General features: G+C 43.8%; 2 protein-coding genes across 2 annotated transcripts in view; one reads left to right on the top strand and one right to left on the bottom strand.

Moving 5' to 3' along the window:
• Positions 1-19,025, top strand: part of LOC108179126 (GTPase IMAP family member 8) — a 49,837-nt gene that overhangs the window by 9,957 nt on the left and 20,855 nt on the right. The window contains exons 3-4 of the mRNA XM_017354872.4: positions 15,051-15,144; positions 17,024-17,115. Of these exons, the coding sequence (XP_017210361.3) occupies positions 15,112-15,144; positions 17,024-17,115 (125 nt within the window). The 5' untranslated portion in view covers positions 15,051-15,111. The remainder of the gene's footprint in view (positions 1-15,050; positions 15,145-17,023; positions 17,116-19,025) is intronic.
• LOC141381346 (uncharacterized) lies at positions 4,200-10,872 on the bottom strand. Its single transcript, XM_073945292.1, has 3 exons — positions 10,759-10,872; positions 4,316-10,222; positions 4,200-4,229 (listed from the first exon to the last, which is right to left on the bottom strand). Exons 2-3 carry the CDS (start codon positions 9,917-9,919, stop codon positions 4,200-4,202), a joined length of 5,634 nt encoding a protein of 1,877 aa, XP_073801393.1. The 5' UTR covers positions 9,920-10,222; positions 10,759-10,872.

Here is a 19,025-nt window from a genome sequence, read left to right as displayed (position 1 = left end):
TGCTGCCGACCGCCATAACAGACAAAGAGCTGCTCAGATGATCTAAAATTCTAAGTACGGTCCACATAAATGCACAGAGCGCAAACTGGACAAAGTAAAGAAAGGGCTGGGTCTGCCCCCTTCGGCTGAATCTATTTCAGCCGCGGGTGACTCCAGAGGAGCAGACGGCGAGCGAGCTGAGACATGCGGCGAGAGCGCATACCCCACCAGCACGTGTTGCCGCTCCAGCACCGGTAAAAAGCGGTGGAGAGCAAGGAACACTGCCAACAGCTCTAGGCGATTGATATGCCAATGCAACTGGGCACCCTTCCACAGGCCCGCAGCTGCATGCCCGCGACACACGGCCCCTAACCCGTGTTGGAAGCATCCGTTGAAACAACAACATGGCTGGACGCCTTCCCTAGAGGCACACCGGCCTGTAGGAACGAGGGGTCGTTCCAAGGGCTGAGGGCGCGGCGATACAGCACAGTAACAGAGATGTGCCCACGTGCCATGCGCGTCTTGGGTTCCGATCGTGAAGCAAATGCTGAAGTGGTCTCATATGGAGCAGTCCGAGCGGCGTGACGGCGGCTGCGGATGCCATATGCCCCAGGAGCCTCTGAAAGAACTTCAGTGGAACCACTAGTTAGCTGTCGAGCTCTCTCAGACAGTTCAGCAATAGGCGAGCACGTTCCTCAGAGAGGTGCGCTACCATGGTGATCAAGTCCAGCTCCATCCCGAGAAAAGAGATCCTCTGCACGGGGGCGAGTTTGCTCTTTTCTCTGTTGACCTGAAGCCCCAGTAGGCGGAGATGCTGAAGCACCTTGTCCCTGTGCATAATCAATTGCTCCCGCGAGTGGGCTAAAATCAGCCAGTCGTCGAGATAATTGAGTATGCGGATGCCCGCGAGCCGAAGGGGCGCTAAGGCACCCTCAGCGAGTTTGGTGAAGACCCACAGAGACAGACAGTGCCCGAAGGGGAGGACCTTGTACTGCGACGCTCGACCCTCGAACACAATCCGCAGAAATTGGCGGTGGCGTGGAAGAATGGAGACATGGAAATACGCATCCTTTAGGTCTATGGCTGCAAACCAATCCGGAGGACGAACGCATTGGAGAATGCGCCTCTGCGTGAGCATTCTCAACGGCAGCTTGTGCAGACAGCGGTTCAAAACGCGCAGAAGGATTAGTCGTGTCCCACCGCTCTTTTTGGGTACGATGAAGTATGGGCTGAAAAACCCTCTCTCCATCTCGGCTGGAGGAACTGGCTTGATTGCACCCTTCGCCAGGAGGACAGCAATCTCCTCTTGCAAGACAGGGATGGACAGGGGGTTGACCCTGGTGAAATACACACCCGTGAACTTGGGGGGCCGTTTCGCGAACGGAATCGCGTAACCGAGTGATTGTGTGTATGAGCCACCGCGAGGGGCTGGCCCGCGCTAACCAGGCAGGCAGAGCCCTCGCTAATGGAGTCATCGATACAATCGCTGACGTACCAGCGGTGGGGCAGCACGGAGTGGGTGTGCTGATCCGGGAAGCGCGAGGGTCCCGCGGAAGAGCTGGAGGAGAGCGATTCACTCTGGCTCCGCACCCTGACTCCGGAAAGGGGGCTAGAGGGCTGTGGGAAAGGAGACCATCCCCCCAGCGCTCTTGAGCCACTGGCGAAGCACGTAGAACCTGCGAGCCGAAAGGCAGCGCGTCCCGGACTGGCAAGGTTCGTGCTGTCACATCCGGGGAAGGGAAAAGTGCTCTTTCATTGATGTTTTCATGGCAGTATAAAGTGCTGTTGGAAATGGGGCCCCGCCCTCCAGCGGGGAAAGAGCAAGTTCCCTCTTCTCCAGATGGCCTGTCCCAGGGACGCTTCGCGGTCCATTGCCGGACTTAGTGGCGTTCTGGTCAAGGGGGTTCTGCCTGCTTCCGAAGTGCTCGACGCGCTCGCTTCGCCAGAGGCGTGTGCGAGGGTGGTGCAGCTCTCGTAGGTGGGCGCCTTCGGCGAGGAGCAGGAATGAATGGCATGGCGGGCGGAGCAGGCTTACGGACCGCCGATAAGACATCACTCATCAGACTGCTCTCTGCTCTCATCAGAGCAAAGCAGTGCCCGTGCCCATCATCTGAGGACAGGAAACCACTGCATCCAGAAACGCAAAGTCGGAGCGCCGTTCTGAAAAGGACGTGCTGCATGACTGTGTTGCTCTTTCTGTGAAGTTTGCAACTTTATACGCTCTGGAGGACCGGACCCAAAGAACGCCAGGCAAGGGAGAAACCCAGCTCGACTGTCTGCCGCTGCGTGTACACACTCTGGACCAGGAGAATGCTCTCGTTCGCTCAGAATCGCTGGACCACAGCAAGAGGAACCCTCATCAACTCGATCAGAAAGTCTCTGAAGCGAAAAGGATGGCGTTTGGTCGCTCCAGGTGTGCTTATATGCTAGCATAATTGGCAATGCAGCACACCTGCGCAAGCTTATGCTGCCAATTCATTTAATTTATTGGCTCGTTCAATACTCTTTCAGACAAGTGGCTTCTGAACCGAATCCCCCCATACGTTGGATTTTCCCAAAGATCAAATCCACTGTATAGCACTGAAGTTCCCCAACCGAAGGGGAACCAAATCTCCTACCACAGCTATGCTGATGACACTCAGATCTACTTAGGCTTACCGCCAAATGACTACCCATTGACACCCTCTGCCTTGCATTGAAAAAATGAACAGTTGGATGTTCCAAAACTCTCTTCAGTTAAACAAAGAGAAAACTGAAGTCATTGCGCTTGGGAACAGATATGAGGTTCTCAAGTTGAATGCGTGCCTTGGCACTAAGGGTCTGTCAAGCTATTCTCTTATGCACAATTTTTCCCGCTTGAAAGGAAGACACATCATCAAGGGAGTTTTAACTGGATTCCACTCATCCATTTATTGCATCATAAATGCAGCAGAAAGGCAGGTAAAAAGTATAACGGTGGAAAGTTGAAAGGTGAAAGTTGAAAGGTGAAAAACCTTCAAAATAAACAAAAATACAAGATATGTAATTCAATTGCAAATAAACATATATATACAAACATTTGTGAAATTTGTCTGATTTTTCACACAGTATTTTCAAGTATTATACTGAATTATCGCTTGTTAAAACACAATCAACAGTACAGTTTAATACTGAACTTAAATATTTAGTTTTAAGACATAAATGAAATGCGATTAATTTTGCTACTGCAGCAATCAGCTAATGTGCACGTGATCTGCTCATGCATGCATATGAATCACGGAGGAAAATTAACATCTTAACGTCACTCAGATAGCACTCAAATGATGATTAAAATAACTAAAACTATACATTTCTGCTTTATAACATCTTCTAGTTTGCAAATAACTATTTGTATCTTGAAATAATTAAGCAGCGGGCAGATAAGCACTGTTGGAGCAACTTTTTCCTCTGTGCCGAACTTGAACTCAGATGCTGCTTCACGGTTGATTTGCCCTCAAATACTGACATGACAGTCACGATTTTCATGCAATAACCAAAGTAAAGTTCTCACCGGCTGCCACTCCGGGACTTGATGATGGTTTTTTAACTGTTGTGCACTTTCTTTCTCAATTTTGGCGGAGATTCGGCTTTGGCGGAGGTTTCGTTTTGGCGGAGATTCTGTTCTGGTTAGGTTTCAGTTTCCTTTTTCCTTACGTGAATGCCGAACTACTGCATGTCCTTCCGCCTCTCCCTCCGACTGGCGGATGGATTTTTTTTTCTCCTTTTATATTAGTTTGACTTGACACCTCCCACTCGATTTTCTTGGGATAAAGAGGAAATCGCATCTCTTTGGAGGCAAACTGTTTAGTTACTTTTAGCTTCCAAAAGGATGTTCTCTGAATTATTTACTCTTTTGTTCCTCTGCAGGAAGTAGAACAACTAGCCGTCTGACATCTCTGTGAAGGACAGTACTCGGGATCTTCTCTCGACCGATTTTGGACTCCGAAGAATTTGCCCTTGCTTTTGATGGTTTTGTGATCAGAACAGGGTAACTTGGGAATGTTCGTATATTTACATCTCTTACGACACCTTTACTGTCTGGATTGACACTGATTACTCTGCCAAGCTTGAATTGTCCTCTGAGTGCATTCTGATCTGCGATCCAGACGATATCCCCAATTGCGACATTCCTGTGTGTGGTGTGCCACTTGCTCCTTATGAACAAATTAGGACCTGCAAGCTGGCTCCAACGTTCCCAAAACTTATTTACCAATGACTGCATTGCTTGGAGTCTTTTGAAGGGATAGCTGAAAAAGTCAAAAGTTTTAATGTCACCACTTTGAGACGCTCGTCCGAGCAATAGCGAATTTGGCGTTACATATTGAATGCAGCCTTCCTGAGTTTGTGCCCTGGCATCGATTGGTCGCTCATTAGCAAGATTAGCTGCTATTTGAAGGGCTGTATGCATTTTTGGAGGGCATCCGCAGTTTTGGAGTGCCCTCTTGATAATGCGCACTGCAGCTTCAGCAGCTCCATTTCTATGTGGGGAATCAGCTGGGTGAATCTTCCAGATCCACTCAGTTCCGTGTTTTACTGCTGTTTCATCCAGGGTAGATTTGTCAATTCCCTCCAGGAATTGGTACAGATCTTGCAAAACTGGTCTTGCTCCAATGAAATTGGTACCAGGATCTGAAAAAATCTTTCTGGGATAGCCTCTAATTGCAGCAAATCTTTGAAAGGCCAGTAAGAAACCTTCGGTTGACTGAGAGTTAACTAGTTCCGTGTGGATTGCCCTGCTCGACATACAACAAAACACAACACCCCAGACCTTCAGTAAGGCTCTTTTCTTGACATCATCTTTCACATGGTAAGGTCCGAAAAGATCTACTGCTGTGAACTCGAAGGGTGCAGCTGGTTGGGTTCTTTCTAAAGGAAGATCACCCATCACTTGCTGACACTTTTTTGCTTTGTTCTTCCTACATTGTACACAGCTGTCCACAACTTTTTGTGCTATTCTTCTGCCTTTTAATACCCAAGCTCTCCTTCGCATTCTAAGCAGAGTCTCAGCCAAGCCTCCGTGGCTCTCCTTGTGAGATTCTCGAGCTAGTAATGTGGAAATCCATGAATTGGAAGGAAGAATTGGAACACTCAGCTGATCATCTTGAAAGACCTGCACCCTGCCACCGCAGACCAACAATCCAGAGTCTGGATCTTTAAAGACAACTAACCTCTCTTTAGTGGTGTTTGGAAAGGTCACCCCCTCCTGCTCAGCAAGAAAAATGTCTCGTTGAGCATCTTCTCTTTCTCTTACTGAAATGGTTCCTTCTGTTAAGACTGCCTCCCACTTTGGTTTATTTACAGTCCGTTTTTTGCCGAGAAACTTCTTTGCAGCTCTCCAAACCCATGCTATTGTTTTAACTAGTCGTGACAGGTCACTGAACCGCTTTATGTCACACAAGTTCAGGACAGCTAAGCCTGCTGGTGGTCTTTTTTGTTCCGCTCGAACTAGGTATGGGCTCTCAATTGGATTCGACTCCATAGTCGGCTCCTTTTGCTTTGTTTTTGACCTTGTCAATACAGCTGCAAATGCTTTCTTTTGAAGTTCGTTAATGCTTTCTCGGGCAGTGATAGCTAAGTCTTTAGCTGACTTGATTGGCCATTCATCTACTGGTAAGCTCAGGAATCTTGGCCCATTTTGCCACTCTGAACTTTCATCGAGATTTTGAGGGCTAGCTCCTCTAGTTATCACATCAGCAATGTTTTGTGGGCCTGGTATCCACCACCACTCTTGCGCTTTTGTGATTCCTTGTATCTCCCCGATCCGATTGGCGAAGAATGTTTTGTAGCCATAGCTTTCACGTTGTATAGCACCAAGTACTGTTTGGCTATCAACTAAATGGAACCATCTCTCCACTTGAATTCGGCTGTGCTGCTCAAAGTACTTTCGCAAACGTGAGGCGAACACAGCTCCGCACACCTCTGCCTTGATAGCATCTCCTTTTTGGTCTAAAGGAGTCAGCTTAGCTTTGGACTCCACAAGCCTGATTACTGGGCCCTGTTTTGAGTCCCATCTCAAGTACATTACAGCACCATAAGTGTTTTCACTTCCGTCAGAAAAGGTTATCGCCCAGGGGTGTCCTTCAAATTCTGGAGGCGTTATGGCTCTTGTGAATTTAATTTGGCCTAGTTGGATGTATTCCTCAAAGAGTTTGATAGCATCTTCTCTAAGGTCATCTGAGAGAGCAACATCCCAAGTTTCCTTGACTTGAAGTCTTGTATTCTTTGCTTCTTGAAAAGCTCTGCGAACCAGAATTGCTCCCTTTTGTTTGGCTGGAGTCACTAAGCCTACTGGATCATATACCCCTGATACCTGACTCAAGAGCTCTCTTCTTGTCAGTGGATTTGGTGTTTGGGCTCTAACTTGCTCCTGTGTTAGGTTTTGTCCAAGCCTAATTTTCTTTTTTCTTTTTGAAAAATTGATGGATGTCATCACATACAACTTGTCGTCTTCCACAGAATAGCCTAGGCCAAGTGCTTTGTTGTCATCATCATGCATTTGGTTTGGCAGAACCATAACCTTTTCCTTTATCTTACAGCTCTTATCATCAGACTTTTCCCTCCCACTTTGACCTGAGAAGACCCATGGTTTCAGATGAAATCCTCCAGCTTTCAAGATCAACTCTGTGTTTGCCACAATGGACTGTAGCTGGTCAAGGTCATTGTGAGATGTGAGAATATCATCAACATAGCTGTCATGTTGGATTACCCGTCGTTCCTCTTCAAGGTGAGCAAAGGATGGCAAATTAGCAGTTTCACGCATTGCCAGTTGCGCAATGCACCCTGCTGGTTTGTCTCCAATATTGACTCTTGTGATTGCGTAATCTCCCAGCTCCTCATTTTCAGTGTCTCGCCAAAGGAATCTGTGCAAATGTACTTCTTGGTCCTCCAACCAAACGGAGTTGTACATTTTCTTAATATCCCCCAATGCAGCATACACTCCACTTCTGAATCTCAGCAGAACAGCACGTATCTGGTTTAGAACGTCTGGTCCTTTAATTAACAGGTCATTCATGCTGACACCTCTAAATCTTTGGCTGCTATTCCAAACGAGTCTCACTGGGGTTGTGACTGAGTGAGGGTTTGGAGCTATGAGATGACTCACGTACCATACAGGTCCAGCCCAATTAGCAATTGAACTTTCAGGTAGCTTAACTGCAGCCCCTCTGTCAAGCATGTCTTTCACTTGAGCACTATAAGCTGCTTTCCACTGAGGATCTTTGGCCAACTGCTTCTCTGTACGCAGAAATGTAGCCTCAACTGCACGCCTGTTGTCTGGTAAGGAAGTTGGGTCCTGTATCCAAGGATATTTAGCATGCCAATGTGGCTCATTGCTGTGTTTGTCCTCCATGACATAAGTGAGACCTTCTTTTACTAACTCCAGCTCCCTCTCCTCAGCAAGAGACATTTCTTTTCCACCAGGCTGACAATTCCCGCAGCGACAACCCCCACACTTTGGCTCACATGCTGCACCAATGGAATCCCACTTCCACCATTCAAGAAAGTCTCGAGTACTGGTTGAGACGCTTGATTCATGGAGTCTGGCTAGTGGTTTGTTTGGTGGACTGTACTCAGTTACTTCCTCATATTTAACAGCAGCCAATCTCATTGATCGTGCAAAATGAGTCTTGGACCGGTAGGCAGATACAGTCACATCTTCGAAAAGCTCAGGATGAGTTCCTCCAATTGTTTTTCCAAGTGGACCATCCCACAATACCAGGTCTCCAACAATTCTGATCCTCTGTGGAGCCAACTGTCCTTCCCTATGGCTTATAAGCAGGTCGACTACTTTTGGCCTTGCAAGTTCGGCAAGAGGTATGTCTGGAAACAATTTTTTCAGTTGGTTCGGTTGCACTGTGTTATTAATTTCAGCGATGCTTTCCAACCCATAGCACGCCAATTGGTGGGACTTGAAGGTTCCCTGGGAGGTTCTCACCCTTATTTTCAGAAGATAACGTTTAGTCTTCATCCGAACCTTTATGCCTCTAACTCCATGGATTACAAGAGTTATCTTTTCTCCTTTTAGGTTCAGACGATCAGCAGCGCTGTGCGTTATGTAATTAGTGTCTGATGCCAAATCAATTAATGTCCCAATCTTTTGACCAGCATTGGCTGTAACATTTAGAAGCATCATGATTACAGGCAATTCTAGCAGTCCACTTTGTGCTAGTAAACCTGGCTTTTCCTTTGTCACATTGAACACTCTTGCTGTAGTGTTTGAGAACACATTTCTACACTGCTGTGCTAATTCTGGTGAAAGTCTGCTGAGAAAATCTTCCTGATCTCTAGTGTAGTCTTTTACACATTTCTCCGTTTTCGGACAAAGTTTGCTCTTTTTCTGGTCAGCACGTTTCTCCTCTCTTTTAGCATTAGGGCATAAATAGTAGTGATGCTCAGGGACACCCTCATCTTCACAGTCTTGGCTTTTGCACAAGTAGTTTCGTTTGCAGAATGAATACTGCTCATGGACCTCAAGGCATCTTTTACAAGCTCCGAGTGCACTTACTGCAGCCTTTTTATCTACTAATTTCGATGCCCGGAACTGCTTACAGAAGTAGAGTTTCCATTTATGCTTAGCATCACCACAGACTACACAACCAGCCTGGTCAGTGTTTGATTTTGTAGACTTTGTTTTTGCCCATTTTGGTTCGTTTCGCACATCCTTTCTGTTAGGTTCTTCAAGTCTTAATTGTTCCAATTGCTCGTAGATGTTCTCTTGCTTTTTGAGGAAATCCAAAAGGTAGTCAAATCGATTATCTGGTGTGACTGCACTCTGTTGGGCAGATACGTGAATAAGCCATTCCTTTTTTAAACTTTCAGGAAGTTTTCCTTCTATCGACTTTGTTACCAGTGGGTTGTTTATGGCGCCAGTATTTCCAAGATCACTCAAATCTCCAAGTGCCTTTTCTACTTCTTGAATTAGTTCAACTATTTTTCGTGGTTGGTGACTTCTAATGGGAGGAATTTTTTGCAAGTCTTCCACTATTTCGATAGCAATTGCTGTCTTGTTGCCATAGCGATTTTCCAAGACACGAAAAATGTCATCAGCAGAATTATAAGTGGTAAGGCGGAGTTCTCTTACAATCTTTTCTTCCAGACTGTCTAGTAACTGAACCTTTTTTACCTCCTTAGAGCCAGTGGGCTCACCCTGCTTTTGGAGTGCCTCCCAATCCTTCTTCCATCTGTGAAAATCTCTCTTGCTACCAGAGAACTTTGGTAGTGTTGCAGGTTTCAACTTAATTGTTGCTATGGGGTAAGTAGAAATCACTGGGACATGTGCTATATTCCTAGCCTCCTCAGCTTGTCTTGCTTGCATGAAATCAGCTTTCCTTGCCACTAACCTGGTAATGTTTGCTTCGAGTCCTCTTTGTCTCTGGCTGAAATCTCTCTCATCACCTGATGGGATGCACCGTTGCCATTTGTTGTACATCTCCTTTGCATTTTTTATCAGATTTTGAAGGTGACTAAGCATGAAATCGTATGCTTCATGATTTCCAGTTGGATCTACTGCTTCGACTCTATCACTCTCAGCTTCAGCAACCTGCAGTGCCGTGGACAGTTCAACATCCCCATATCTAGTCCATAACGTTTCATGAAGAAGAACTTTCACTTCATCCAGTTTTAACTCACAGTCGCTTGCAGTCTTCTCGAGGTCGTCTTTTTGCTGTTCTGTTAATTCAGCTGACTGGTCTGTATCCAGATTTGCCTCTATTTCTGCAATCATGCCTGCTTCAAGATCATCATTTACTTCCATGACTTTCTCTGCTTGTATTGTGAGTTTATTTAAACTGTCTTGAAGATCCATCTCTGTCATGTTTTTACAAGTTTTGAATATAGTGTTGGCTAGACGTGTGAATGCCCTTTTTTCCACTGTCCTTTTTGCTTTTAGTTGTTCGAGTGACTTTCCTACCGCCTGTGTGGCCATTCTTCACAGTTATTCTTCAAATTGAATATATTATCTTCTCACTAGCCCTTTTTTGAGTCAAACAGGTTTCCAGTTTTCCTGGTTTCCCGTTTTTTCACTGTCCAGTTTTTTCACTGGTCCCGGTTTTTCACTGTCAAGCTATTCTCTTATGCACAATTTTTCCCGCTTGAAAGGAAGACACATCATCAAGGGAGTTTTAACTGGATTCCACTCATCCATTTATTGCATCATAAATGCAGCAGAAAGGCAGGTAAAAAGTATAACGGTGGAAAGTTGAAAGGTGAAAGTTGAAAGGTGAAAAACCTTCAAAATAAACAAAAATACAAGATATGTAATTCAATTGCAAATAAACATATATATACAAACATTTGTGAAATTTGTCTGATTTTTCACACAGTATTTTCAAGTATTATACTGAATTATCGCTTGTTAAAACACAATCAACAGTACAGTTTAATACTGAACTTAAATATTTAGTTTTAAGACATAAATGAAATGCGATTAATTTTGCTACTGCAGCAATCAGCTAATGTGCACGTGATCTGCTCATGCATGCATATGAATCACGGAGGAAAATTAACATCTTAACGTCACTCAGATAGCACTCAAATGATGATTAAAATAACTAAAACTATACATTTCTGCTTTATAACATCTTCTAGTTTGCAAATAACTATTTGTATCTTGAAATAATTAAGCAGCGGGCAGATAAGCACTGTTGGAGCAACTTTTTCCTCTGTGCCGAACTTGAACTCAGATGCTGCTTCACGGTTGATTTGCCCTCAAATACTGACATGACAGTCACGATTTTCATGCAATAACCAAAGTAAAGTTCTCACCGGCTGCCACTCCGGGACTTGATGATGGTTTTTTAACTGTTGTGCACTTTCTTTCTCAATTTTGGCGGAGATTCGGCTTTGGCGGAGGTTTCGTTTTGGCGGAGATTCTGTTCTGGTTAGGTTTCAGTTTCCTTTTTCCTTACGTGAATGCCGAACTACTGCATGTCCTTCCGCCTCTCCCTCCGACTGGCGGATGGATTTTTTTTTCTCCTTTTATATTAGTTTGACTTGACAGGGTCAAACAACAAAAAATAAGGTCAAGAATCTATCCTGCTGCTGATGAAAGCATCAACAAGTTTCTCTAAATCTCACTGGAAACAAAGCATCTGATTCTTGCAATGTTTCTGAGATGGTAGTGTGCTGATTTACTAACTGCTCTGACATGACAACTGAAACTCAGATCTGACTCGAGAGTCACACCAAGATTCTTGACCTTATTTTTTGTTGGTTGACCCTTAGTGACAAAGTACCTATTCACCTTTACGTCCAGGTTACGTACGTAACCCACGTTCCCTGAATAGGGAACGGAGACGTGTGTCTGAATACACAGACTTTGGGAGTGCTTTAGACGACCAATCATTTCTGAAGATGTGAAAACGGGCCAATGAAATGCCAATTGAATTGGCGGAGCTTAGCTCCACAGCTGGAACTAATGAGCCAATTAGGGCTTTAGTAGTCGGCTGTGTGAGTCAGCTTGTCAGAATTTTGCCTGCTGAAGATCCAATCGCTCAGCTCCCAGCTGGAGACTCACGTGTTGTGACAGTGGAGACACACTTCTCCTTTCCCTTATCGGGGACCTTGGGTTATGTACATAACCTGGGTGTTCCCCTTTCATATGGGAACTTCAACGTGTGTCAGTATAAACAGACTTTGGGAGACTGTATGGAAAGCGCCACAGCAACCAAGCCCATCACGCTGCTGATGTGTAGTTTGCCAAGCCAAAGTGTGAGCGCGCTAATATCACCAAGAGCGCAACCTTTCAACGTCCCCTAGGCCAAACATATTACCATTACATGGGAATAATGTGTAATGTTTAATCGGGGGTCGTAAGCTTGCTTTTACCTAGCTAATATAGACTAGGGATTTTTGGAAATACGACAGTACGTTGGGAAAGCGTCAGTACCTGCAGAGGGAGGACGCGGTGGAGACCACCTGCTACCCAGAAGGGGAGACCTACATATGATAAGCTGGTTAGCGGCTAGGGAAGACACGGGACTTCCTGATAAGGGGGAACACACCGTGGTAATAATGCATATGGCATCACCAAAGCCTGTGTGATTGTGTTAAGTACCGCGGGTGGAAAGTCACCCAAGTCTTCCACGCTCCATCTATGGACCAACACGTGGAGGTTTTAGAGATCTGAGCGTGGGTGCCAGATGGTGCCCCATCCCTTAGAGAGGAGTTCTTCCCTTAGGGGCCCATATCAGCTGGACCGAATTGGGGTGGAGTCTCCACTCTCCCCGGGTCACTAGCTGCCGTGAGAGCGCATCTGCTGCACGGTTGAACTCGCCTGGAATGTGGATGGCATGCAGCAATTTCAGCTGCGTGTGACTCTAAAGGAGCAGACGGTGAGCGAGCTGAGACATGCGGCAGGAGCATATACCCCCCATATGGTTGATATAAGACACTGTCGCCATACTGTCCGTCCTGACCAGCATGTGTTTCCGCTACACTGAGCCAGATACACTGCCAACAGCTCCAGGCAGTTGATATGTCAATGCAGGCGGGGTCCGGACCATGAGACTGCAACTCTATACTTGTTGCACCCCCCCCCAGCCCATGCTGGAGGCATCTGTTGTTACGACAACATGCCTGGATACTAGCCCTAGGGACACTCCGGCCCGTAGAAAAAACAGATCCATCCAAGGGCTGAGGGTGCAGAGACACAGCAGAGTGAAGTGCACCCGATGTGTGCTCACGCGCCATGCCCGTCTGGGGACTCGATCTCAAAGCCAACGCCGAAGTGGTCTCGTATGAAGCAAACCGAGCAGACATATGCCCCTGGAGCCTTTGAAAACATTCAGTGGGTCCACTATCTTCCTGTGGAGCTCTTTACACAGGAAAGCATCAGCCTGGCGTGCTCCTCGGAGAGGGGTGTAAACATAGCGACCGAATCCAGCTCCAGCACGAGATAAGAGATCTTCTGCACAGGACAAAGTTTGCTGTTATCTTGGTTAACCTAAAACCCCAACTGGACGAGGTGCCGAAGCACTTTGTCTCTGTGCATAATCAGCTGATTGCGGAACGAGGCTAGAATGAGCCAATCGTCACGATAGTTGAGTATGCGGGTGGCCGCAAGGCGCAGGGGCACTAGGGCACCCTCCAAGACCTTGGTGAAAACCCACGGAGACAGAGAGAGCCCGAAGGGGAAGACTTTGTATTGCCACACTCGTCCTTCGAACGCGAACGGGAAAAAAGGGCGGTGACATGCGTCCTTCAGGTCTATGGCTGCAAACCAATCCTGTGGACGGATGCTCCGAATCAAGCGTTTCTGCGTGAGCATTCTGAAAGGCATTTTGTATAAAGACAGTTCATTCTGCACAGATTTAGGATTGTACTTAACCCCCAGCTCTTTTTGGGCCCGGACCTCATCTCGGCTGGAGGAACCTGCTCGATTGCATCCTTTGCCAGCAATCTCCTCTCGCAAGACAGGGGTGCTTTCAAAGATGACCCTCATGAAAAGGACACCCGTTAATATATTGACTGCATTACTGCTGTTGCTGCACCGATCCGCCTGTCAATCTCATGCTCTGTCCTTCCCTCACTCGTGAATAAAATCCCAAGATACTTGAACTCCTCCACCTGGGGTAAGGACTTTCCTCCAACCTGGAGACAGCAAACCACCTTTTTCCGGTGGAGCACCATGGCCTTGGACTTGGAGGTGCTGATCCTCATCCCAGCCATGTCACACTCTGCAGCAAACCACCCCAGTGCATGCTGAAGGTCCATGTTCGATGAAGCCAACAGAACAACATTGTCTGTGAATAAGAGAGATGAGATCCTTTGGTCACTGAACTGAACTGGACCCCCTGAACATTCCAAGGCTGCACTTTGAAATTCTGTCCATAAAATTATGAACAGAATTGGTGACAAAGGGCAGCCCTACAGGAGTCCAACATGCACTGGAAACAAGTCTGATATAATGCTGGCTATGCGAACCAGACTCCTACTCTGACTAATGGTAACAAGCATGAATTTGGATCTCGGCCCTGTATGAACAAAGCACTACGAGTTAACATGATCTGTCAATGTTCATTTAATCATTCAATTTTCTTAGTCCCTTAGAAATCATGGGTCATCACAGTGGAATGAACCGCCATTTATTGCAGCATATTTTTTACGCAACAGATGTCCAGCTGCAACCCAGTACTGGGAAACACTTATTCACACTTATTCACACTCATACAATACGGACAATTTTAGTTCATCCAGTTCACTTATAGCGCATGTGTCTGGACTGTGGAGGAAACCAGATCACCCAGAGGAAACCCTCCCCAACACGGGGAGAACATGCAAACTACACACAGAAATACCAACTGACCTAGCCGGTCCTCGAACCAGTAATCTTCTTGCTGTGAGGCCACAGTGTTAACCGCTGAGCCACTGTGCACTGTATATTGAGTCACAGGTTATGCTGTTAACAAACGTACAGTATTATCTAAGACTATTACCTCAATAAACAACTAATTAACTGCTCATTAATAGTTAGTAAGGTAGCAGTTGGTTTGAGGAATTGGGCAGGATTAGGGATGTAGAATAAGATCATACCTTATAAGGGCTAATAAACAGTTAATATCTTAATAGGTCATAAGCCAGTAATAGTTGTAACTGTTTAAGACAGACATTTAATATGTACATGTGGAAATTTTCGCAGCAGTAAAAAGAGTATTAAAAAAAACATACTCAAGAAAAACTACCATTACCTGACAAAAAATGTAATGCAAGTAAGAGTGTCTGTTGTGAACTCAAAGTGTGAGTAACAAGTAGCCTTTAAATCTACTCAGTGACTCTTTCTTTGTCATTAATTCATTTATTGTGAGAACATGTTACTTTATTTATGCACCTTTAAATATATTAATACTTTATAGATATGAGCCAGCAGAAAACTATATGTATTTTGTCTTGCTCTATGCCATATCAATTTTCTTCATGTGTTTGATTCTGAAATATAAGAATACTTTGATACTGGTTTCGATGTGTTTACCCAAACGGAAGTTTTTTTAATCCTAACATATGTGCTTTATCTACTGGATTTGATCATTCTCTTACAGTTGCTGCTTCTCTTTCTGCAGGTGAAATTAAAAGCAGTGAATACAACCATCTGAAGCTCACATTCACACAAATCTCAAAGAGATGAGATGTTTCAAAGAGATGTTTTTCTGTAAGGTAAGTTTACAAATATCTAAATTCAGATTTATATTAAGCTATAATGGTTTAATGCTATATGATGTGTAAAATATTATAATTTATAACTGTAACGATGGGGGGGAGTGACAGAGACAACTGGAGGTAAGATCCACAATGCAGGTTTATTCAGCATCAGGCAAGTGAAGATCAAACAGGTGCAAACGGGTATTTTCAGGCAGTCCAGAATCGTAGTCAGTATAACAGGCAACAGGTCGAAAGGCAGGCGGCTAAACAGGACAACAAAGGTAAACAAGGCTAGGGTCTAACATGGAGAAACAAGACAGGAAGAAACGCGTTGTAGTGTCACTAGTAGTAAACAAGACTCAGCCAACTGGATAGGTGACTGAGTGGCTTAAGTAGGGTGTCTAATGAGTCTCTGATAGTCCTCGGGTGTAGCTTGTGTAATCAGTCTAGATGAATGAGCAGGCGTGAGTGTGACCGGAGAGCATGTATGCATTTGTAGTCCAAGAGAAGGCGGAAGTGTAGTCTATAATGTTCGTGTGAGAACCAGCGATCTCTGGAGAGCGATCGCTGGTTATGTGACAATAACCTTTAGAAAGGAGGTTAGGTGAAAACGTAAAAAAAATGGCGATGTGAATAAAAAAACGGTTGATGGAAATGGCAAGATGCACATAACTTTTGAAAATGCCCTTAAAAAATATATGCGCATAACTGAGTAGGATAAAGATTTTATTTAATAATATGTGCATAAACTATGATGGAAACACTCTTACCAAATAAATTCCAGTATGTGTTTTAAATTATTGAATGTTTCTCTCGCGACTGTGCAAGCAGACAGCTGCAAAGCCAAGCGAAAGTAGGCTTATATAAAAAAACGAGTAACAAGAGAGGATTTTCCAACACATCGATCGCGGATGTTTGGTTAAATTAGGCGGATACAAAACAGTGTAGAAGAACAATTATAACTGTAAAAAAAAGTGTCTCTAAATAAACTATACGACCCGCCATATGTTTGGCAAGCACTGAGTCAGACTAAATAGTATAAACTTTGATTAGCCGTCTTTTTCGTAATCTTTAAACCTGTAAAGTAGGTTATTTGGCAGAGCACCTTCCATTTTTCATCACCGTATTTTCTGATGGCCGAATAGCAAATTAATCGTTTAAATGAATCTAATGAATCATTTAAGGTGGTTCTTCTTAATGAACCGAATGATCCAGTCCAGGAAATTCAACTGATTCTTTCAGACCGATCTGAGAACCGATGAGCTGTTAATACTGCGCATGCGTAACTTTCGGTTTTGTTTTGTTTTTAAATGCATAATATAAAACACACGGTTGTGCATTTAACAAAAACGAGTTATTTCGAGTCATTTTACCATTTTACAAGTCAAGTCTCAAATCATGACAGTCAAGCCCAAGTCAAGTCGAGTCTTTTTTGAATATTTGGATATTTACATTTCCTCCATCATTAAATTTATTCTAGTAACTTTATTCTGCATAGATTGTGAACATTTTTAAAGCAAGTTTACACTTTAAAGCTAAATGCAGAACATTCTGCTGTCCAGATAGTGTAGCATGGAGTTCAAGTTTACTTCTAGAATATAGTTTAGTGCTAAATCATTGCTAAAACAGCTAGAAAAGACAGTTTGACAACAAAATCAGTTTTGGTAAATAATCTAATGTAACTGACGTGTGTGTAATTGAGAAGTTTCATCTTCATCAAATCAGGAGCAGATTTAATGTATTTGTGTTGATTTTTTTCATTTAATTTCTCAACATCGTTGACTAAACACGAGATGATTTATTCAAGAACCACACACATGAAGATAAACACTGAATAATGAACATGTCTTTGGCTGAAATGCTGAGACTGACTTTTGCTCTTTGTGTTTTATAGTGCTGCAGAGGAGCCAGAGAAGAGCACGACATTATAGAAGGAGACAAACTGCTTCAAGACAATGATGAGAGGACAAGCTCACTCCAAAAAAGGTTACATTTTCATACTTAAGAACTGAAATATAATAAAATGTTTAAGTTGCTTTTATTTCTGTAGCACTTCATGTAATGCAAATTATTAGAAAGCAGTTTTCAGAGAAAATTAGGCATTAAGTGAAGTTTATTCATAAACAAATTTCGAGAGGAGCACGTGATTATGATTGAACACGGCTGGTTCTGCATTAGCATGCTTGATCCACCAATCAGGCCATTCCTAACCACTATAAAGAGCCAGGGATTTCTCACTACAGTCATCTTTGATTTGAAGAACACACTGCTCTGCATCAGCTGCTACTGCTACTGCTACTGCTACTGCTACTGCTACTGCTACTGCTACTGCTACTGCTGCTACATCAACTTCTCCAGCTACAACAACAACTTCTCCAGCTACAACATCAACTTCTCCAGCTACAACATCAACTTCTCCAGCTACAACATCAACTTCTCCAGCTACAACATCAACTTCTCCAGCTACAACATCAACTTCTCCAGCTACAACATCAACTTCTCCAGCTACAACATCAACTTCTCCAGCTACAACATCAACTTCTCCAGCTACAACATCAACTTCTCCAGCTACAACATCAACTTCTCCAGCTACAACATCAACTTCTCCAGCTACAACATCAACTTCTCCAGCTACAACAACAACTTCTCCAGCTACAACAACAACTTCTCCAGCTACAACAACAACTTCTCCAGCTACAACAACAACTTCTCCAGCTACAACAACAACTTCTCCAGCTACAACAACAACTTCTCCAGCTACAACAACAACTTCTCCAGCTACAACAACAACTTCTCCAGCTACAACAACAACAACAACTTCTCAACCTTCTACTTCAAATTGCCTCACACAATGCAATCTCTGTGTCTTCAACCCAATTCTCCAACAAGATCACAGTAAAAACACTCGATCACCATCCATGAACTTTGCCTAAACTCTTGATGCCTGCGATCCAAGCTGAACTCTCTTCTAGGGGTGCACCAGCGGTAACATACATGACACTTTTTAAGGGGAAGCCTCACAAACTACAATTAAGATTAAACATCCATCTTTAAAGGATGATTCTAGCGTGAATAGAATGACTCACCTCTCATTCAAGGTTCTAGACAATCCAATCCTTAAAACATCAGTCCACAACTTATGCATACATTGATAAACATCCATGTTAATCCTCCAAACTAGTCGCTGTGGTGCATTCAATAGAGTAGCGTCTCCAATCATAACACTAGTTCTCTGGCAAACAAAATGGCTGCCAGCCTTTTTCTGCAACTTTGATTGACACTCCTTTGAGCTAATAGCTGAAAGGAGAAGCGTCACCATCCAATGAACTAAAAAAAAAAAAAAAAAAAAAAAAAAAAAAAAAAAAAAAATTTAGATGGTCCCACCCTCTCTCGTGACAAGCTCATGAATGATTATCATCACATTTACACAATTACTACTAAATGGTGACATTAATTTTAAGTTCAGGGTTTGATGTTGGCAGATGATTAATAAATAAATACATAATGAATGAATAAATAAATAATAAAGAAAATAAATAATTTTAAAATGTATAAATCAAAAAAAAAAAAAAAAAAAAAAAAAAAAAAAAAAAAAAAAAAAAAACTGCCACATCTGATAGCAGTTTAACTTCTAAAAAGTTTACTCTGCTACTGAAAAACAGTCAACGCATTAGGCATAGAAGTCCAATCATAATATGCCCCAGTGACTCATGTCCATACACTTATAAGCCATAAGCTTATAATGGCAAGTTGGTTAGACGTGAAAACGGCAAAGAAACAAACTTCCCGCTTTGACTTCCACGAATGAGAGGAGGACATTTCTGACATGTCTGATGTTTCATCAATTGACTCTGCGTTAGATACAAACCAAGGGGTTTAAACTCCACTGTAATTCC

The sequence above is a fragment of the Danio rerio genome, chromosome 3 (assembly GCF_049306965.1).
Source record: "Danio rerio strain Tuebingen ecotype United States chromosome 3, GRCz12tu, whole genome shotgun sequence".
NCBI lineage: Eukaryota > Metazoa > Chordata > Actinopteri > Cypriniformes > Danionidae > Danio > Danio rerio.
This window is presented reverse-complemented; position numbering and strand designations above follow the sequence as displayed.

Bases quoted from the DNA above. Each gene is read 5' to 3' on its own strand.
- LOC141381346 (XM_073945292.1), bottom strand. From the start codon at position 9,919: ATGGCCACACAGGCGGTAGGAAAGTCACTCGAACAACTAAAAGCAAAA. The intron at 4,230-4,315 runs GTAACGCCAAAT...TCCCTTCAAAAG, and splicing joins AGGAAGGCTGCATTCAATAT to ACTCCAAGCAATGCAGTCAT.